The sequence below is a fragment of the Cervus canadensis genome, chromosome 9 (assembly GCF_019320065.1).
Source record: "Cervus canadensis isolate Bull #8, Minnesota chromosome 9, ASM1932006v1, whole genome shotgun sequence".
Classification (NCBI taxonomy): domain Eukaryota; kingdom Metazoa; phylum Chordata; class Mammalia; order Artiodactyla; family Cervidae; genus Cervus; species Cervus canadensis.
Window position 1 is genome coordinate 73,724,544 of NC_057394.1, and position 23,300 is coordinate 73,747,843.

Genomic DNA, 23,300 nt, shown 5'->3' on the forward strand with positions numbered 1-23,300 from the left:
AGTGCTTCCCTAGTGGTCTTAAAGAGATAAAGCTATCTTGAGTTGACCCAGGGCCACTGGGAAGCACGGGCTTCCCAGGTGGCTTAGTGAGTAAACAATCTGCCTGCCAATGCTGGAGACATAGGAGACATGGGTTTGATCTCTGAGTCAGGAGGATCCCCTGAAGGAGAGCATGGCAACCCACTCCAGTAATCTTGTCTGGAAAATCCCATGGGCAGAGAAGCCTGGTGGGCTACAGTCCATGGGGTCTCAAAAGAGTTGGACATGACTTAGCATCTAAACCACAGAACACTGGGTGGGTCAGGGCCAGTGCTCTGCTGGTATGTGCGTGAGCCCATGCTGCCTGGCGGAAGTAAGGTAACGGTGTTCCAAGCACATGCTGTCTCATGTAGTATTTTGAGAACCGACAGAAGAGCTTTTGGGTGAGAGAGGTGGGCGAGAGGCTTAGGTAGGGAGCACATACATGGCACTGAGTGACTCTGGGAGCTTCTCTGATGGAACCTCAGTGTTCAGCAATTATGCCCTCACACTGGGAAAGCTGGAACCCCTTCCCAACAGTTGTTTTTTTTTTTTTTATATTACTCTCTTTCATGTAATGTTTCACAGAGATTTTCTACAGTTTGACAATTACATATGGCCTTTTTTTTTTTTTTTTTTTTTTTTTTTTTACTGTCCAGAGCAATGGTGTGTTACTTTGTAGTAGCAGGTATTTTTATAGAATTCAAGTAATAAACACTATATCCACATTTAAAAAGTCTCAATCCTAATTTCATTTCCTTTTCATTCTCTTATTTATCTCTTTGTTCTCATTTAAATATGCTCAGTCACTCAGTTGTGTCTGACTGTTTTCGACCCTATGGACTGGGGCCCACTAGGCTCCTCTCTGTCCACAGGATTTTCCTAGCAAGAATACTGGAGAGGTTTGCCATTTCCTTCTTCAATTTAAGTTGGAAAGATCAGCTATTTTCAGTCAGTTTTAATGCTGCTGTGTATTTTCATTATGCACAATATGCTTAAAATATTTTTATTTTGCTCAAGATGATCAACTTGCAACTTAAGGACAGCATATTATAATGGGTGAAAATGTACGCTAAGATATTCAGGAGCAAAAATGTTTATGATATTGAAAAGTCAATAAACAATTTGGAGTTGGACTTGCTACAAAAGGACAACCTACTCCAATTCTTTTCTCTTTTTTTTCTGATTCTAAAGGTACTGGTTCTGAAAAGAGAATATAGTGGTAAAGCATTTACAGCACTGAGTATGTGGTTAAGCACTGAGTATATTGTTAAGAGAATAATTAAGCTCAGAATTAGAATTCCCAGTTGTGAACAAACTAATCAGATTTTTTGTAGACAAAATCCCTTATTTCACCAACAAATGTTCAAGTATCTGGCTCTTTTGTCACTCATCCCTTCTCTGTCCCTATCTCTTTCTTCCAGCTTCAGGCAATAATTCCATTTCCTTGTGCATACAACATGGTAGAACACTACACCTAATAATATGCTTGCAACGTGTTCTCCAAATATTTAGCCCGAGGGGTCAATGATCAAGGATCATGAGACTCTTCCCTTCCCTTTCCTCTTCTCTGCTTGAAGCCATACAAATAGAGTCATTTTGTCTTTAGAGAAGTCTATAAGAAATAACTTTATGGATGCAAATTTTTCTTTTAGAGCTTTATTTCCCAAATCTATGAGTTTTCCACCTCTAAAATTAAAAAATAAAAAAATAAAAAAGCATCCTAGTGACTGGAAATGTAGAAATGATTGCTTGTTTTGCATAGAGCAGATGGCAGATATCTGGTAGAATGGAAGACTGAGATACAGCTTCCTTGAAGCAAGACTCATCGAGCAGCTGTTGCATCTTCACTCTTTTCACCTATCTGAAATAATTTTGTGCAACGTGTGAGTGATTTAAATAATATATTTTATGAATATTTTCATAAAAATACTTATACACAAACTATAGCATATAATTCCCAACTGTTAGCTATAAAATTTCAGGGTGAGAAAGTGCAGGAATAACATACTATAATCTCATCTATTTTACGGTTGCATTTTTTGAGTATTCTGTCTAGCAGGCTGTAGTTCTGCTTTCATTAAAAAAATAGGTACTGGCAGGTTATTTTAATGCAAACTATTCATATTTAAATATCCAATGAGGTTTCATTAATTTATAACACATAAGGCATTAAGCATTTCAATGAAGATGCTGAAATAAAACAAATAAAAGAGGGATACTAAAGTGCACTGTATATGTCTGCATTTCAGAAAGGAACTACATGGTACCTGTGGTACCATTACTTGTTTGTGACATAGAACACTCACTTTTCCACATTTGTCAAGAACTTGAAATCTATGTTTTATAAAATTTACACTGGAAGGAGATTTATGCAGGTGGAGATGGAGAGCCAAGTTTGTGTTGAAGGGATGGCAGAAATTTTCAGAATAATATCCAACTTATTACCTACCTCCCTCAGCACAGGGTCAGTGATACTGTCCAGGTTCACAGAGCCTTCATAGGTTAGGTAGTGAAAAACATTCAGAGCCCGGACTGCTTCCGGTCCTCTCTGCTTGTATCCAAATACAAGGTCAATCCACTGATGGAGTTGGCAAGAAACAAATTCACTTTCCAGGGCCTGGAATCAGTCAAGAAAGAGATAAAGAGACCATGAAAATTTAGTAAATCTCCATTCTTCTTGGCTTGAAATACTCTCTATAAATAAGTAGAATTCATTCTTTGCCCTCCTGTATTTCACTTGTTTGTGTCAGACCTATTCTTAGAAATGACAAAGTACAACCTCTAATAAAACACAGACCTAAAAGAAAATTTTCTTTTTAACTATTAAATGTACTCTTGGCTTAACTGAATATGTGATGTGAATTTTAACATTAAATAGATTTCTTTAAAAAGACACATTCATGTTTAAAAGGAATTTGAAATGCCTGTTTTAATGCCATTCATAATAATTTCATTTTTAAACATCAGTTTCAAAGTAAAAAATTTCATTAGAAACTTTGATATATGTTTACTTTCCTGCCCAAAGTCTTCAAATTTGCCTCTAACACTACTAAAAGGGAATGGCCTTCTGCTATGAGTTAACTCTGCTATTATACTGTTTAGGAACCTCTCGGTAATTTTAGGTATTTGCTAGCCAGTGGGAAATGAATGCAAATTACTGAGAGTTAGGGACTATAAGAAATTTCCAGAAATAGTCAGGAAAAAAAAGAGAGGCCTTTTCATTTCCTGGGAAGCCGCCATAAGTGTCATCCATAGAGGTACCCTGGCCGGCAGGCGCGGAGCCCTGGTCACAGCCGTGGCGGAGCAGTGGCCGTCACAGTGCGGCTCACCATGCCTCTCACCTCCTGCCCTCACTCATCATCAACTTCTCACTGATTGAAGGGCACACCGATTTCAGCAACATGAGGAAAAAGCTGTAGCACTACCTTCTTAAATTTCAACTATGCAAAGCCATAGAAAACAATTTTTGCAATTACAGCTGTAACTGAATATGTGAATGAAGTCATTCTTTGGCTGCATGCCCCCTGATTTCGAAGGCGTTGAAACCAGCTTGGAATTCAATTAATAAATGGTTTCTTAAATTAGCCCTTTGATAATTATATTTCATTTTTTTAATCTAAAAATTATCTGAATGATACTTCTCAACTTTTCCTGTGATCATATTTTAAAAAATAGTTTTACTTATTTATTATTCATTTTTGGCTGTGCTGGGTCTTTGTTGCTGTGTAGGCTTTTCTCCAGTTGCGGTGAGGGGTGCTGCTCTCTAGTTATGATGAGTGGACTTCTCACTGTGGTGGCTTCTCTTGCTGCCAAGCATGGCTCTAGGGCGTGTGGGCTCGGCAGTTGCGGCTCCCGGGCTCTAGAGCACAGGTTCGGTAGGTGTGATGTACGGGCTTAGTTGCTCTGCAGCATCTGGGATCGTCTTGGATCAGGGATCGAACCTGTTTCTCCTGCACTGGCAGGTGGATCCTTGATCACATTTAACTAGTAACTTATTCCCACCAAACTCCATTTTTATTTACTTCAAAAATTTTGGTATTTTGTTTATACCAGTGATTATGAATGTTTCTCATTCAGAAATATAAACAGATTTTTTAAAAGGATAGCTTTCATACTAAAACTAAACTGAATTTTTATTCTCTGTATCTCATTGGACAAAATAGTTCGGACTAGAGAACAAGGGATGAAAATACAAAACAGACATTGGTTAAAATCCCATATTGACTATGTCTATCATATTGGTTTGGTCAATTTGTATAACTGAGAAGTCAGTAACTATTCAGTGCATGTGCAATAAATGGAAGGATGAAAAAAAACAACAACAAATGGAAGTTCATTATAGAGTAGCTATTGCACAAGTCTGCTCATTGGAAGTCAAACAGAAGTGAAATTCTTTAAAGGAAGATCTTACCAACATAATTACATAATTAGCTCAGCAGTAACCATTTCAAATCAATCTTGTAGAGACTACTAGACATATTTGGAAGAAAGGGTCAATGAAATTTACTGCATTTGAATAAAACAATTACTGAACTAAATGCCTAATGCAACTATGAGGGTTGAAAGCAATGATCACTGTTTCCTAATTTGAGTTTTAAAACATTTATTTAGTATCTCCAACCGCTACTTTCATTTTCCTCTGCCATGGGCAATGCTATAAAGTTTTTAATGTTTCTCCTTTTGTTTGCATGTGTTTTTATAAAACATAATTCATGTAATTTTTTTTATCTTTTTTTTACACATACACATTTTTTTGGTGTGTATTTCTGACTCACAAAAACGGAGTGGGGTTATAGATTTCATTGTTTCTTACTTTCTTCACTTAGCCTTGTTTTATAGGATCTAGCTGTGTGGCCAGGCATAGCTAATCCGCTGCTTTCAGGGGCTGCTCAGAACTTCCCCAGCAGTGAGCACTAGACTGCCTCCAATGCACCATGACACAATGCTCTGTGACGAATGTCCACTCCTGCATCCCTGTCTCTTTATGAGAATATCTTTGGGACTCATAACCTGGAGTAGGACTGATACATCCCTGTACTAGATGTGCATAAACTGAGTCTGAGTCATTAGTGTAGACTGGCTGTTTCTGTCTCCACTCCCTCAAGCAGTGCATGAAGGTGTGTCTACATGGCCACATCCCCACTGACAACTGGTATTGTCCAGGTGCTTAATATTAGCCCGTGTTACAGATACAGAACAGTATCTCACTGCTGTTGTCATTTGTCTTCCTCTGATTACTGAGGGGTTTGACATGTTTTTAATATGCTGTTGGCCATTTGGGTTTCCTCTTCAGTACATTTTATGTTCATGCTTTTTGCCCATTCTTTCATGAAAGTTCCTGTCTTTATGTTGCTTTTTTTTTTTTGCAGAAATTCTTTATATATTTCAGGTGGTAGTTTGTTGGCATCAAATTTTGCAATGCATTCTCCCAAAGGTCACATGTCTATTAACTTTATCCATGTTGTTCTTTGAATAGAAATTCTTAATTTTGAAGCAACAAAATTTTTTTCTTTACGTTTATGATCTTGGGATTTTGTTTTAAAGTAACGAAGACAACTTTCTAGACTCTGATGTGTCAGCTGTGTTATAGTTATGGTTTTACTTTTCATATGCATGCATGCATGCTAAGTTGCTTTAGTCATGTCCAACTCTGCAACCCTATGGATTGCAGCCTGCCAGGCTCCTCTGTACATGAAATTCTCCAGGCAAGAATATTGGAGTGGGTAGACGTGTCCTCCTTCAGGGCATCTTCTCAACCCAGGGACTGAACCTGTGTCTCTTACATCTACCTGAATTGGCAGGTGGGTTCTTTATCACTAGAGTCACCTGGGAGCCCTACTTTTCACATACTGGCCTTTAATCTATCTAGACTCCAATTTCACTATATGTGGCATTAGATCAGTTCAGTTCAGTTGCTCAGTAGTGTCCAACTCTTTGCAACCCCACGGACTGCAGCACGCCAGGCTTCCCTGTCCATCACCAACTCCCAGAGCTTGCTCAAACTCATGTCCATTGAGTCGGTGATGTCATCCAACCATCTCATCCTCTACTGTCCCCTTCTCCTCCTGCCTTCAATCTTTCCCAGCATCAGGGTCTTTCCCAATGAGTCAGTTCTTTGTATCTGGGGGCTAACATATTGGAGTTTCAGTGTCAGCATGAGTCCTTCCAATGAATATCCAGGACTGATTTCCTTTAGGATGGACTGGTTGGATCTCCTTGCAGTCCAAGGGGCTCTCAAGAGTCTTCTCCAACACCACAGTTCAAAAGCATTAATTCTTTGGCGCTCAGCTTTCTTTATAGTCTAACTCTCACATCCATACAGGACTACTGGAAAAATCATAGCTTTAGACTAGATGGACCTTTGTTGGCAAAGTAATGTCTCTGCTTTTTAATATGCTGTAGAGATCCAGTATAATTTTTGTTACTATAGTAAGTCAGTTTTTCCAAAACCGTATATTAAACAAACACACCTTTCTTCAGCAATGTCCGCTTTCATCTTTAGTGCTTGTATATTTGAAACAAAGATATGAAGCTTCCTATTGTTTACAGTTAATATAATATTCTTCCTATTAATAGAAAAAGCAATATAACCCTTCTTCCCTTTCTACCTTCCTTCTTTTTGCTTTTTCCCTCTTCTATATATCATCTACCCACCTATGTTCCTACCTGTTATCTATCTGTCTAGACATGTGTGTGCCTCCAGGTCTTTGATCCTTTTAGTTCTACTGTTATCTTAATTTATCTTTATTTCTTAGATATCTTAGTATCTGGTAGATTCATCCTTTTAAGAGCCAACTCAGCTATTTGTGGACCTTTATTCCTTCCTGTGGGCTTGCTTCCCTGGTGGCTCAGTGGTAAAGAATACACCTGCCAATGCAGGGAACCTGGGTTCAATCCCTGGTTGTGAAGATCCCCTGGAGAAGGAAATGGTGATCCACTCCATCATTCTTGCCTGGGAAACCCTACAGACAGAAGGAGCCTGGAGGGCTACTTCCATGGGGTAACAAAAGGGTCAGACATGACTTAGTGACTGCTGCTGCTGCTACGTAGTTTCAGTCGTGTCCGACTCTGTGCGACCCCATAGACGGCAGCCCACCAGGCTCCCCCGTCCCTGGGATTCTCCAGGCAGGAACACTGGAGTGGGTTGCCATTTCCTTCTCCAGTGCATGAAAGTGAAAAGTGAAAGTGAAGTCGCTCAGTCGTGTCTGACTCTTCACGACCGCATGGACTGCAGCCCACCAGGCTCCTCCGTCCATAGGATTTTCCAGGCAAGAGTACTGGAGTGGGGTGCCATTGCCTTCTCCTGGACTTAGTGACTAAGCAACAACAATTCTTTCCTGCAACTTTCACAATAAGTGTATAGATACATCAAAATAATTTTGATTGGGATTATGATAAATGTATAGGTTAATCTGAGAAAACTGATATTAGGTTTTCCCATCCATGGTCTCAGGATGTCTATTTATTTAAACAGATTGCTTTATTAAATATAAAAATTAACATTTTCTCTATAAAGTGTGGTGTCCCAAGGATGAAAAAACAGAAAAAATAAACCCAAAGAGGGCCTTGGAATGCAGGAATGGAAAAAACAAGACCCTTACATCCATCCCTCCCTCATGTTGTTAACTATTAACGAATTTCAAATCCTCCTGAGCAGTATAACCTGTCTCCCCTCCTACCCCATCAGTTCAGTTCAGTTCAGTCACTCAGTCGTGTCCGACTCTCTGTGACCCCATGAACCGCAGCATGCCAGGCCTCCCTGTCCATCACCCTACCCCACAGGGAGAAAGTATTTGCCTTACTCTTCCCCCACCCAGTATCCATGCCTCATACAATCAGCAAATGATCCTCAAGACCCCTATCCTGCTCCTTGTGCCCTGGCTCTAAAGGTGGACTGAGGACACCTGTTCAACGCTGGCTCTCCCCTGAGCTGGCTGTTCTAATGGCATCTCCACTTTAGTGAACTTTATTTCCCTCTCATTCTGTCTCGTGTCTGGAAATTCTTTTCCAACCCGCGCATGGACCATGACATAAAGGACATGGGTAACCCTGGTTAAGTTAATTCCCAGGAAGTTCGTAAATTTTGATACGACTGTAACATTTGAAAAATTATATTTTAAACTCAGTTATAGATGACATAGAAAAATGATATTGATGTCTATAAGTTGATCATGTTCCTGGTGACTCTCACTAGTTAACGTCTTTATTTTTTCTTATGGAAGTGTTCTCAACTTTGAGAACTATATTAAACAACAGTTGTGACATGGGATATCACTGTCTTTTCTCTGATCTTAAAAGAGTCAATGTACACACACACACACATTTAATATAGATTTAGAATTACTGGGCTATTAGATTATTATTACTTAGTGATACTATTACCCACAGTTTTCATACTATTATAACCATACATGAATCAGCCCTATTAATTTTTTCCTTTCCTTCCCTTTAACTACTTTGGAATCAGGATCACAGTAGTCTCATAAAATGAGCTGAATGGCTTGTTACGTTTTCTAGAATAATCTGCCTAAGAAAGCAATTCTTTATCTCTTAAAAATCTGCTAGAATTCACCTATAAAATAATATGGCTTTGGATATTCCGGGGGCTGGAAAGATTTACTATTTAAATTTCTTTAAGGTTTGTAAGGTCTTCTTGCGCCAATTTTGACATTTGGTATTTTTCCTGATATTTATCCATTCCATCTCAGTTTTCAAACTTATCAGTTCATGGCTCTGTACAAAAATCTTTAATTACATTCAAAAAATTCTATGCCTGTACTTACTTACCCTAATCTATTCTATATATTAGATAGTAGAGTGAATTAGTAAACAAACAATAAAAACTAATTTTGCCTCAGGTTTTTTTTGGGGGGGGTTATAAAATTAAATGACAAAGGAATAATCAGCTAACAGATTAAACAGATAATCTTATAGACTGTCTTGCTAATCACTGTAGGAAAAAGAAAAGAAAATCCAGTCAAAGCACTTAAAAGCTAAATCTGGTTCTATATCAAGTGCATATCTAAGAACTGAATTTTAGATATCACATAATTGAAGCATAAAGACCTATCTAAAGTTGAAGCCTGACACTGAGACAGTATTAATCTGTTAGTAAATATATGCTATATCTACTTATTTGTTCTCTTTAGAACTGTGTTTTCATGCATGAACCCATTTTGGACTTTGAAACAAGATTTTATTGCAAACACAATTGAAAAACAGAAAGAAATACTTGATTACTGAGCTATTAGGGTTATAATGGTCTTAATAGCTTGTTTCACCCTCTTCCTGCATATCTAAAAGCAGAAGCAATTGCTTTAAGCCCAGATAAACCAATTCCCAATCCATAATTCTACCCTGGGGATCTGAGAGGAAGGAAATAAAGAGTGAGATTTGAACCAGAGAGGATATCTCTTAGATGAATAATAGTTACCTAATTCTAATTTTCATATTGTCCCGTGGGTATTAGATTGCAGAGAATTCTTTCTCTGGCAGGTTTAGGACAAAGCAGCTCAGAAACTTAGGAAAAAGGAAATGAGGCTAGTGGAATTAACTGTGAGGAGAGAATGTTATTTTCTATTTAAGAATATCGAATTTCTATTTCTTCTTCTAGACTAGAAGAGGAACATTTCCAAGCCCTTTCTCTTATTGTCTCAAAAATCTGCTTCTGATGCTGGAAAATCTAACCAAATAGAGTTGCATATATTCTCGTGGACAATGACAAATTCATATTGCTACTTCTTCTGTAGTGTCTATGCTGGTTTCTCTTCGTGATTAAATTAAAGTTATAGTAATGACCTAGTGAAAGACTTATTTATTTTTTGGCTGCACCATGCAGCTTGCAGGATCTTAGTTCAGAAACCAGGTACTGTAATTATTTTAAATAAACATAACATCTGTTGTTCAATTGCTAAATTGTGTCCAAGTCTTTGCAACTCCATGGGCTGCAGCACTCCAGGCTTCCCTGTCCTTCATTATCTCCCAGAGTTTGCTCAAATTCATGTCCATTGAGTTGGTGATGCTATCTAACAATCTCATCCTCTGCCACCCCCTTCTCCTTTTGCCTTCAATCCTTCCTAGCATCAGGGTCTTTTCCAATGAGTCAGATCTTTGCATCAGGTGACCAAAGTATTGGAACTTCAGAATCAGTCCTTCCAGTGAATATTTAGGATTGATATCCTTTAGGATTGACTGGTTTGATCTCCATGATGTCCAAGGGACTCTCAAGTCTTCTATACCACACTTTGAAAGCATCAGTTCTTCAGCGCTCAGCCTTCTTTATGATGCAACTTTCACATCTGTAGATGACTACTGGAAAAACCATAGCTTTGACGATATGGACCTCTATTGACAAAGTGATGTCTCTACTTTTTAATATGCTGTCTAGCTTTGTCATAGCTCTCCTTCCAAGGAGCAACTGTTTTTTAGTTTCATGGCTGCAGTTACCATTGGCAGTGATTTTGAAGCCCAAGAAAACAAACTTTGCCACTGTTTCCACTTTTCTTCCTTCCATTTGCCATGAAGTAGTAAGTTTGTTTTAAATACTTATTTTGGAGGGCTTAAATTATTCTCTTACTTGATTGCTTTCTGGGTGTATAATGCACTGCATTATTTTCCGCTCCTGCTAGCACTGTCCTAGTCTGAGCTCTCCCTGCTCTCCACATGGGCTACTGTCAGCCTCTGACCTCCTCCTCCACTCCAGGTCCTGCATCCTGCTGGCGGAACAGATTTCTGAAACCATCAGCTCTTACTGTCATCCTTGATTTCAAATCTTCCAAGGCTCCTCCTAGCAAAACACATTCAGTGTAAACTTTACCTGACCCCTAAGACCTTTCAAACCTTGATCCCACCCTCTCCCACTATTTCTTTAGGCTTCTAGACACAAATCCTCGGCTCCAGCAGCATAATTTACAGCCCTGGGCACATAGCAGCTGGTATGACCTCTGAACTTCTGTTGATCCTTTCCCCTTAACATGAAAGCAGTTCATCCTGCTGCTTCTTTTTCAAGTCCGAGACATCCTCACTCAAGTACAATGTCTGTTTTCTGAGTTCTCCACCTCAGTCTATGAAGTCTTATGTGAATTTTTATGACACTTATCATGAGTACCCTCTTGTTTAATGTAGTAAATAATATACACAAATTTACTTGTGAAAATCAATTTGCATATAAATTGTAAAGTGCTAGACAAAGGAATGGGGTTATTACTGATTAACACTTAATTGTTTCAAAGAGGCCACACTACATCCTCAATTAGAATCTAAGCATTTGGAATGTAGAGACTGTATCTAAAGCTTCTATTCCATTTCCTATAGCTCCTAACTCAGCATTAAATAATAAATATTTATTGGGTGACTATTTAAACTATGGGAAAGATGTGTTGGTCACAAAAAGAAGGAAGGAATGTCAGGAAATGAGGGTGAGTGGGAAATTCATTCATTCATTCATTCAACAAATACTGACAGATGATCTGTGATGTGCCAGACACTACTGCAGATCTTAGGATTAGAGTCAAAATCCTTGGCAGAGAGAAAGAGACTGACCAAGCCCAAGATTATTAGTGAGTTGGAGAGTATGTCGAGAGGTGATAAATGTTAAGGGAAAAAGAAAGTCAAGAGATATGTATGCATGGGAAGCGGATTGCTGATTTAGAGCAGGTAGTCATAGAAAGTGTCCTCGAGTTTGTGACAATTAAGGACTACAAGGAGGAAGTGAACTGTAAGGGCATCTGAAGGAAGAAGATCTCAAACGGGGGGGGGGTGGGGGACCATTCATTCATTCATCATTTATTCATTCCATATGGAGCACCTCTTATGTACCAGGACGTGTCCCCAGGGAGACTTCGATAAACAAGGCAAGATCTCTGACCTCCAGAACATCCCACTGAAATGCAAATAATCAAAGTGAGCCCCGTCCCAACCTACAGGCCACCTACTGCATGCTAGGCGCCAGCCTTGGAGGATATACAGATGGATAAATAAGGCATGTACTTAAAAAAGACCACAGTTTGGTAGAAGATTTGTTGACTTGGACTTTTCCTGACGCTCAAATTTCTGTTAAAACTGATAGGCACTAACCACCCTCCCCCATTCTCCCCTTCCCCCATCCTAGAAAAAAGAACCAAAATGCAGTGGCTGTCTCTTTGCTGCTCTAGCCATCATGAGTCTGTACACCTGGCCCCCAACCTTTCTTTATCTGACTCTGTGGGACTAGAGAAATCTGAAGGAAAATGGCCACTGCGAGGAAGTTGCAGAGGGAAACTGTTGGCTCTAACTTAAAAATTCTCTGGAGCTGATCAGCTTCTTACTACCTTCACGGCTACCACGCTGGCCCAAGTCACTATCCCCTCTCCCAGGACCTCCTAACACGTGTGACGAAGCTGCCCTGTGCCTCAACAGTTCATTCCCAGAACTGCAGCCTGAGAGATACTGTTAGAACACAGGTAAAATCTGACAGCCACTTCCATATTTCTGATCCCTTTGCTTTGCACTACTTCTTTTTTTCCACAGTATTGATCACCTGCGAACATACCAGATACTTTACTTATTAATTTCTGTTTATCACCCATCTCTCTTTGGTCAAGAGGAAGCTCTATGAGGGCAGAGATCTCTCTCTGTTCACTGCTACTATACCCCAAACATGCAAGATAGCACCTGGAGCTCTCGTAGTCACCTGCTGGCTGAGCACTGACTGAGCCTGTGTGTTTCCTCGTGTGGGTTCCTAGCCAGAGGGTGAGCTTCTGAATGGCCACTGCCTGTGCTGCTCACGCTTGTATCTCCAGAGCCCAGGGCAGTGTGAAGACTGGGGTAAATGAAGGGATCCCTCTACTTTACTCTAGCCTGCTTTAGAGTACGATTCATGACCACATCTTCTCTGTGTTTTCCATCCTTGTTCAGAACTGGCTCTCAACAAAGGTTACATGACCGGCAAATCCCCAGTTTCAGAGATAAGGATGCTCTGAAGCTCTGAGGGATAAGGATATCCTATTCGTCCAGAGTGTCCGGGCTAACAAGTGGCAGGGCGGGCGCTCACACACAATGTAACTATCACAGTGGTGCTGGTTTAGTCACTAAATCATGTCCGACTCTTTGCAACCCATGGACTGTAGGTTCCACCAGGTTCCTCTGTTCATGGTGTTTCCCAGGCAAGAATACTGGAGTGGGTTACCATTCCTTTCTCCAGGGGATCTTTCTGACCCAGGGATTGAGCCTGGGTGTCCTGCATTGCAGGCAGATTCTTAACTGACTGAGCCACTAGGGAAGCCCTATCTATTTTTCAAGACTGCCAGTAATTCTTATGTTATGCTATTTGCTAAACTTCATCTTCGAGCAAGGTACAATATACCCTAAATGCCGATCTTCACCTATTACAAAAGACACTTTGTAAAGGATGTGACACATGCAAAGGAAAACGCCATGGCATTGCGCTCTCTGCCTCAGTGCACCGGCCTGCTCTGCAAACAGAACCTGGATCGCGCTGAGCGGAGGGTTGGGGAGGTCAGCAGTGCACATCCATGGAAGCCCTTCTTCTAAGACAAAGTTTAAGAAAGGGCAGATTATGATTGATGAACCCAGCATTAGGGTAATGTTATCAGAGATACTTTCTATTTCTGCCCTTTGTGAGGAGGTCAGATTATAATCATGTTAGAACTGAACACAGTGCTTTATTAATGTTTCATGAGTGCGTCGGTTGCAATCAGCCTAGCTTCTTGTGGATAAATTAAACCGATTCTTGATGTATGAACTCCATGCACTGAGAATTTATTGAAATGCCTACTCAGAGTGTCTCTATGACTCTTCCAGGTTTGCTAATGAAGCCAAATTTTGAATGTCACAGTTCTTCAGTGAAACACAAAGCCTGTCACTGTATTTACAAAATATAAACAACTGTAATCAATTATAACTAAAAAAATGGACTAAAAGAAATATATCATTCAAAAATCCAAATACTGCTTCATTTAAAAAAAATAAGAAAAGGAAATAAAGCTGTCAGGATGTAAAGACTTCTACAAATGCATCAAATGCCTTTTTAATTGCTGGCATAGAATAATGAAACTGATCATTTATAATCAATGATATCTCTTTTTACAACATTATTTTTGTCTACTTTGCCTTGAAGTTGTTAACAACAGCCTGATTGAAGACAGAGGGAATGCTCCTTTGTATGGATGCAGAATATTAATCCACACAAGAGCTGAAGGCCTTTTGTGGTACTGTGAGTGTCATTTCTTTGGGCTGTATGACATTTTCATTTTTTACCTGAGGCTCATTACAAAGAATTCCTTCAAATCACTGAAGATAATCCCAGTCCAAGTTATAAATACACTAAAGCACATTTTCTCTAAACCCATTTCATAAGTACTAAATCCTGTATGAGCTTCAGAGCCAGTATAAAGATAGAAACTTTTAATGTTACAAAATAATATTAAAAAAATGGATGTTGTATTCATAGAATTCATGGAAAACTCATGAAAATTTAAATACTTCTATATTTTACATTACCACCCAGGCTTTGTATATTATAGAAAGATTCATCTAGTAAATATTTCTTCAGCAAAAAAGAAGAGAGGTAGATAGCTGGTTATATTTTCCAGTTTTAACACAGATGACTATTTCTTCATAATATCAGTATGATCATTTCCCATCAGTATGATGGGAAAATGGACCAGAAGTTGGAGCAAAGGAGATTATGAACAGGATGCTGTGAAGGAAAACTTCAATTTAAAGAAAAGCAGTACAGGAGACCCTGAGACAGGACAGCAGTTGTTAGACACACTAGCTACACTTGGAAGGTGTCTTTTGATAGGTCTGATGCATTAAGAATCTTCCCAGAGGCAGCAGGCTTGTGTCTGGCCTTTGGCTCAATTCTGATACACCAAGAATGGTGGCTACAGACACAGAATCTTGCTGATGCATGTGGTAGCTTTCCCTTTCTATCCTTCAAGAAAAACCCTTCAAGGAAAACCCATGTAAAGAAGACCCAAAGAATAACTCCTTCTCAAGCCACCTATTATGTGCTGGCACCTCCTGCAGAGGATTGATTCAACCTGGCCCTGCCTGCCCGTGCCTCCGGGAACCAAGATGCAGGCAGTCTGACTTCCCCAAATAAGCAGAATTTTGTGTAAAGTCTTTCATTCTATGGAGAATAGGTTTAGTTCACAAGCCTTATGAAATTCATTAATGCTTAAAAGATACCAAGAACTGTTTTTGAATAGAGAAAAACTATGGTGCCTTGCTTCTTTCATTTCTTCAAGAAACCGAGTTGGAACTTATTGCGTGCTCAGTTGTATTTGCTTCTTTGTGACGCTACGAACTGTAGCCCGGCAGGCTCCTCTGTCCATGGGATTCTCCAGGCAAGACTACTGGAGTGGGTTGCTATTTCCTCCTCCAGGGGATCTTTCCAACCCAGCCATTGAACCCGAGTCTCTTGCATGTCCTGCATTAGCAGGCAGATTTTTTACCACTGAGCCACCTGTGAACTGGAACTTATTACTTATCATAAAAACGTTTTATGCCATTTTCAGAAATGCACATGTATTTATTTCTCATATTTTAGTTATAAAACTTATTCCTTTGGAGAGAGAAAGCAAGTGTTTGAGAAATAGTTACCTTACCATATTATACACAATCCTAGTTCCTAGTACACTGAACATTAAGGTTGATATTATGTTTACAGTGAATATTAAATAGATTTATTTTGAAGAAGCACTGTATTCAGAAAATAACAAGTGTTGAAGAGGATATGGAGGAACTAGAACAGTCATACATTGCTAGTAGGAATGTAAGATACACAATCACTTTGCAAACAGCTAATTTCTTAAAAAGATAAACATAAATTTAACACATGACTCAGCAATTCTGCATTTTAAGTCTGAATTTTGCAATAAGGAGTTCATGATCTGAGCCAGTCAGCTCCTGGTCTTGTTTTTGCTGACTGTATACAGCTTCTCCATCTTTGGCTATAAAGAAGATAATCAGTCTGATTTCTGTACTGACCATCTGGTGATGTCCATGTGTAAATCTTCTCTTGTGTTGTTGGAAGAGGGTGTTTCCTATGACCAGTGCATTCTCTTGGCAAAACTCTATTAGCCTTTACCCTGCTTCATTTTGTACTCCAAGGCCAAATTTGCCTGTTATTCCAGTTATCTTTTGACTTCCTAATTTTGCATTCCAGTCCCCTATAATGAAAATGACATCTTTTTTGGGTGTTAGTTCTATAAGGTCTTGTAGGTCTTCATAGAACTGTTCAACTTCAGCTTCTTCAGCATTACTGTTTGGGGCATAGACTTGGATTACTGTGAAATTTAATGGTTTGTCTTGGAAACAAACAGAGATCATTTTGTCATTTTTGAGACTGCACCCAAGTACTACATTTCGTACTCTTTTGTTGACTATGTGCTACTCCATTTCTTCTAAGGGATTCTTGCCCACAGTAGTAGATATAATGGGCTCCAAAATCACTGCTGATGGTGACTGCAGCCACGAAATAAAACGACACTTGCTCCTTGGAACCAAAGCTATGACCAACCTAGACAGCATACTGAAAACCAGAGACATTACTTGGTCAACAAAGGTCCATTTAGTCAAAGCTTTGGTTTTTCCAGTAGTCACGTACGGATGTGAGAGCTGGACTATAAAGAAAGCTGAGTGCCAAAGAATTGATACTTTTGAACTGTGGTGTTGGAGAAGACTCTTGAGAATCCCCTGGACTGCAAGGAGATCCAAGCAGTCAATCCTATAGGAAATCATCCCTGAATATTCATTGAAAGGATTCACGCTAAAGCTAAAACTTCAATACTTCGGCCACCTGATGTGAAGAACTGAGTCACTGGAAAAGACCCTGACGCTGGGAGAAATTGAAGGAAGGAGGAGAAGGGGATTACTGAGGATGAGACGGCTGGATGGCCTCACCGACTTGATGGACATGAGTTTTAGCAAGTTCCAGGAGTTGGTGATGGGAGGCCTGGCATGTTGCAGTCCATTGGGTCGCCAATAGTTGGACACGATTGAGTGACTGAACTGAACTGAACTGAGCAATTCTATTGCTGGGTATAAACCCCAAAGCAAGGACAAAAACTTGTCCATATAGAGAGGTCCATTGGAATGCTTATAGTAGCATTGTTCCTAACAGCCCAAAAGTGGAAAGAACCCAAAAGTTCATTAACTGATGAATGGATAAACAAAATGTGGAGCATTGTTACGAAAAAGAGGAACAAAGAATTGATATACACTACAACATGGATGGACCTCAAAAACTACGCTAAGTGAAAGATGTCAAAGACAAAATAACACATATTGTATGGGTCTATTTAAGTAAAATATCCAGAAGAGGCAAATCAAGGAAATTGAAAAAAGATTAATGGCTGTCTGGGGTTGGGGGTGGGCACAGGCTCTTTCTGGGGTAAAAGCAATGTTCTAAAATTAGATTTTGGTGATGGTCACACAACTCTGTAAATATATTAAAAATCATTAAATTGTACAAGTAAATTTATGATAAATAATGCTTTTTTTAAATTAAAAAAAAAACCATATATAAGGTATTCCCACCTTACAGATGAGACATGTGAGGACGAAAGATATCTCATAATTTGCTCAGGGCAATGAAGCTAGTAAATGGCAGAGCTTAAATTCCAGAGCCAGGGAACTTTTAAACCCTAAGTCAATCTCTCTCTAATATAAACAGCTGGCACTTATTAATTATCAGTGCCCACATGAAAACCTGTGTTCAATCAGTTCAATCAACATCATGAGAAAGAGAAGAGTGGTCCAACAATTTTTGCTACTTTGCTTGCCTGAGTGAAAGATTTGTTTTACTTCACTGGTTTGGATCTAACTAGACAGTATGCCAAAATCCTTACTGCCCCTATGTGATTCACTCAGCAAATATTTGGTGACTAAATACTACTGCAGCCACCAGGGCAGATATGACCGAGAAACTGAGACTCACTCAACTCGGACACCACTCAGTACGCAGTGGGTTCTAGGGCTGAATTTGTAGATGTAGTATCTTTACACTGATATCATAGTCAATATTTAAGTATGTGGGGCTTCCCTGGTGGCTCAGTGGTAAAGAATCCACCTGCAATGCAGGAGACATGAGTTTGATCCCTGAATCAGAAAGATCCCTTGGAAAAGGAAATGGCAACCCACTCCAGTATTCTTGCCTGGGAAATCCTATGGACAGAGGAGCCTGGTGGCTACAGACCGCAGGGTCACAAAAGAGTCAGACACAACTTAGCAACTAAATGACGACAATAACAAATTCAAGTATGTAAGGGTACTGTGGTAACAATGGACTACCTGTTCTAAAGATAAGCATAGATTCTTAGAAACATACATTGTTAAAGTATAAATCCTTCACATTAAAAAGATAAACTGAAGAGATAAATCTATGGCTCAAGAAGATAGTATATGTTGTAAAATTACAGCATATATCCAAAAGTACCAATTTATAGATTGAGAAGTAAGAGAAATCCTACAAAAAATTTAGGTACTACATGATATCACCTCACTTCCTAGGTGGCTCAATGGTGAAGAAATTGCCTGCCAATGCAGGAGACACAGGTTCCATCACTGGGTCAGGAAGATCCCCTAGAGAAGGAAATGGCAACCCACTCTAGTATTCTTGCCTGGAAAATCCCACGGACAGAGGAGCCTGGCAGGCTACAGCCCACGGGGTGACAAGCAGTCGGACATGACTGAGCACACATGCATGTGTACAAGATATTACCTCAGGATGAGACTAGATTACAGATTATCTATTTAGTAACTTTAAAGATAGGTTAAACGAGTCTTTCAACTGAGTCTACTGCCTCAGTACCAACTTTCTAGAATAAGTATATTGAAAGTAAAATATTTCTTGGAGACAGAAAAGATAGCTCTAAAATTGAAGGAAGCATGTGACTGACAGTGGCAAAAAGAGACATAAAATCAGGGGTAGGAAAAAAACAAAGAAAAAAAATCAGGGGTAGGGTAGAGCAAGGGATCATATACTTTCTGATCCTGTTTATGCAAAATATCCGGAAAAGGCAAATCTTTATAGAGATAGAAAGTAGATTAGTGGTTGCCAAGGGCTGGTTGGAAGAATGGGGAAGTTGTGAGGATGCTAAAGGGAATTGGGTTTCTTTACAGGATAATAAAAATGTTCATAATTGAGTGTGGTGATGGTTGCGGAAGTCTATGAGCAGACTAAAACCCATTTTTTTTTAACTTTAAATGGTTGACTTGCATGGTATGTGAATTATATCTGTGTGATATATGTGAATTACACAGCTCTTACAGAAGAAGGGACTCGGGGATATGTGAGATCCACTGTAATATGTGGGCATTATTTGGATTCTAATTCAAATAAATATACTGTCAAAACAAAATAAAACATATTTATGGGATAGCTGGAGAAAACTGGGAGTGAAACAGGGTTAAAAATATATTTTAGGTCATTGATTTTATTGATCTAATTCTTTAATTGGCCAAGAACCAGAACAAGAACACTAGAGAGGCTATTAGGTAAATCAGTTCATTCCATATAGCAAAATCACACTGAGACTAAAATCTACTTAAATATGGATAAATATATTAAAATCTATAAATAACCACATGCAAACATTCTATCAATATCCACACATTCTTTTACATCAGACATCTGTCATACAGATTTAAAAAGCAATGGCATTTTCTGTCTAAGAACATTTACAGTATGAGTGTTCTCTTAAAGTCAAGTGTATGATACTTTAAGGTATGTTTCACAGCTTACAATTTCTTACAGACAAGTATGTTCTAAATGTACACTATTTTGTTTTGAATATTTTATGAGTGAAGAAAGAGAACAGATACAGCCAGTAGACAAAAATAAGGAATGGGCATTAATGTCAAGCATTTTAGAATATGTTGCATTAGTCAACAGATGCTCATCTGATTGTCTTCTCCTAAGGGAGCAAAAATAACTGAATTACCATTCCTTTATTAGTCCTCATGAAAGGAAAATGCACTTTACAATAAAGAAAACTGTCTAAAGACAACTGTAAAATCCTTTCTTTCTTCTCAAAAAATTAACCTTGTATTTATAGATGTTAAATGAAAATTTGTTAATAGCTAAAAACATAATAAAACTACAGAATATTTTTTACTTCCTTGTGACTGATGAAGAAAAAACAAAATTGTTCTTACCATCCTGTTGATTCGTACAAAGTCTTCAGGTTTTTTTGCCCAAGGGGGAAGATCAACATCATTTACCACCACTTCATCTTCTCTGACTCCAAGATTATATCCATTACTGTTGACAAACATCTCCGGAAGGTAATAGAATTCTGGAATTAGTTCCTGCCAGGAATAAAAAATGTAGCATATTAAACCACTTTAAAAATCAGTTGAACAGAAGTATTAATTTATAAAAACTATATAACAGAATTAATTTCTTCACTTAAATCCAGTATTTTATTACTTGATTCTATTCTTCATTTAATTTTCTTCAGATAAGACCCTAAGAAAAGAAGATATTTTTCTTCTACAATATGCTTGACTATAAGATTTTCAATCTTATCTTGCCACAGATTACTTAAGAGAAATGGGTTACAGAATCAATAATAGTTCCCAACAGTATTAGTAAACAAGTATATAAAGCCATATCTACAAGTCTACACTGTTCAACACACTTTTTTGAATACAATTAAAATACCAAAATTTAAAAAAAAGTTTTAAAATATTGCTCATATTGTTTAAAAACCATGTAGCATCTTCTACTTTTCTTTTTGACTCCAGTGGCAATTATAATACATGATGTTCATGAAGAGACTCAGAGTTCCATTTTATAATTTGGCAAAATAAATTATTTTTATACCTACCACTAAAGAAAATTAAGAGATAATGCAACATAATAAGTTTTAAATATTCAGTACATGCCACTTGAATAGTAAATTCTTAAGTTGAATGCAAAGACAACTTGTGTTACTTAGTGTATGTACATACGACATTAACAATTGGTTCAAGGCAAACTTGTTTGATGCACAATGTCTAGTATGTGGTTTGTGTAAATTTAGAATAAATATGCCACAGAAACTGATTTCACAACCTTAAAAATTTTTGTTGTCCTTTCTTTTAAAAAACAACTGCAGGAAATGAAACCAAAAAACTACAGTTTTTATGTATACCATCAAAAACACGAAAAATACTAATCTTTACAAATATCAAGATGAGGGTTAAATTAACTTTATACTGTGAAAATTATAAGAACATTTATTTGAGTAACATGTCCAACATGGATGGCATAGTAACCAAAATTTGAATCTCACTATGGATACACAGGGATGCATAAAAACATTAAAACACCCAAACCCCCCCAAGCCACAAAAAGGAAAATAAAAACCCCACAAAACAAAGCATGCAAGCAAGCAAGCAAGCAAACAAAACAGAACAGACTCGGAGGTCTTCAAATGAACTGGATTCCTCAGCCCAAGAAATGCATACACATAAGCATTCTCTCTATGGATTCTCATACTAAAACCAACATTTATCTGCTATAGCATAAGAGAGTTTTCATGTGAGCAAATCCTCTGTGAGAAATCGATCCTTATCCATTCTTATGATGATAAATGTGAACCATAAGAAAGACAGAGTAATGTTTATTTCTCCAGCATTATGAGAGTTTGAACAGATTCACATAAATGAATTTTCTTTACAAGCAGAGCTTAGCCTTTTAAGAATCCATTTCTTCCATTTAAACCATTTAAACAGAAATCTCCAAAACCCATTACATAATCCCCAATATTTATTTATGCACGTAGTAAAGTTTGAATACCAGACGTTGTGATGGGTACTAAGAAAACAAATAATGAACAGACACGGCCTCACCATTGAGTGATTCATATTCTGGCCTGTGGGGCAGATATATGAAGTGGTGGTTACAATACACAATAATACACAATACACAATAATAATGAAAGAAGTACAAACAAGGCAAAAGGGAGCAGGAAGGATAGAGCAGCAAACTCTGGGCAAGTCAGAAAAGATTACACTGGAGATCGGACATTGAGTTTGATAAAGATGGAGGAAGGGGCAGGAGGACCAGCAGAGAGTACTGCCAAGGAGTGGCAGGAACTGAGTATGGGTAGAGTGTAGCATATATTAGGGGACAGACCAAGATAGGGGGATGAGGTACACGGAGTCAGATGATGAAGGAAGTTTTATGTCCACCTAAGCTGTTTGGATTTTGTATTGCAATAATTTTAAAGAAGAGCTATTGCCATGGTTACATCTGTTTTAAGGCAAGACACTAAGAGTCAAAGTGAAGAATAAAGGTGGAGAGGAGGGAGCTCAGGCATATAAAAAGGGTGGCTCCAACAGTAAAGAATCTGCCTGCAGAATCCTTGCATTCCTGGGATAAAGCCCACTTGGTCGTGGTGTATGATTTTTTTAATATGTTGTTGGATTCTGTTTGCTAGAATTTTGTTAACCAGATCTGAAAGAGACACATGCACCCCAATGTTCATCGCAGCACTGTTTATAATAGCCAGGACATGGAAGCAACCTAGATGCCCATCAGCAGATGAATGGATAAGGAAGCTGTGGTACATATACACCATGGAATGTTACTCAGCCGTCAAAAGGAATTCATTTGAACCAGTCCTAATGAGATGGATGAAACTGGAGCCCCTTATACAGAGTGAAGTAAGCCAGAAAGATAAAGAACATTACAGCATACTAACACATATATATGGAATTTAGAAAGATGGTAACGATAACCCTATATGCAAAACAGAAAAAGAGACACAGAAATACAGAACAGACTTTTGAACTCTGTGGGAGAAGGTGAGGGTGGGATGTTTCAAAAGAACAGCATGTATACTATCTATGGTGAAACAGATCACCAGCCCAGATGGGATGCATGAGACAAGTGCTCGGGCCTGGTGCACTGGGAAGACCCAGAGGAATCGGGTGGAGAGGGAGGTGGGAGGGGGGATCGGGATGGGGAATAAGTGTAAATCTATGGCTGATTCATATCAATGTATGACAAAACCCACTGAAATGTTGTGAAGTAATTAGCTCCAACTAATAAAAAAATTAAAAAAAAAAAAAAAAAAAAAAGAATCTGCCTGCAGTGCAGGAGACCGGGGTTCAATCCCTGGGTCTGGAAGATCCCCTGGAGAAGGGAATGGCTACCCATTCCAGTATTCTCGAGAATTCTGGAGAATTCCATGGACAGAGGAGCCTGGCGGCTACAATCCACGGGGTCACAAACAGTTGGATACGACTGAGCGGCTAACGCTTTCACTGTTTGAGAAAACGTG

The 23,300-nt window shown here is 38.6% G+C and overlaps 1 protein-coding gene across 10 annotated transcripts in view; it reads right to left on the reverse strand.

The window, feature by feature from the left end:
• The window catches only part of NBEA (neurobeachin), a 644,508-nt gene that overhangs the window by 38,288 nt on the left and 582,920 nt on the right, over positions 1 to 23,300 (reverse strand). For all 10 annotated transcript variants that reach the window (XM_043477413.1, XM_043477415.1, XM_043477416.1 and 7 more), the window contains 2 exons: positions 20,185 to 20,337; positions 2,471 to 2,638 (listed from right to left, as the gene is read on the reverse strand). In XM_043477413.1, coding sequence (XP_043333348.1) covers positions 2,471 to 2,638; positions 20,185 to 20,337 — 321 coding nt within the window. The remainder of the gene's footprint in view (positions 1 to 2,470; positions 2,639 to 20,184; positions 20,338 to 23,300) is intronic.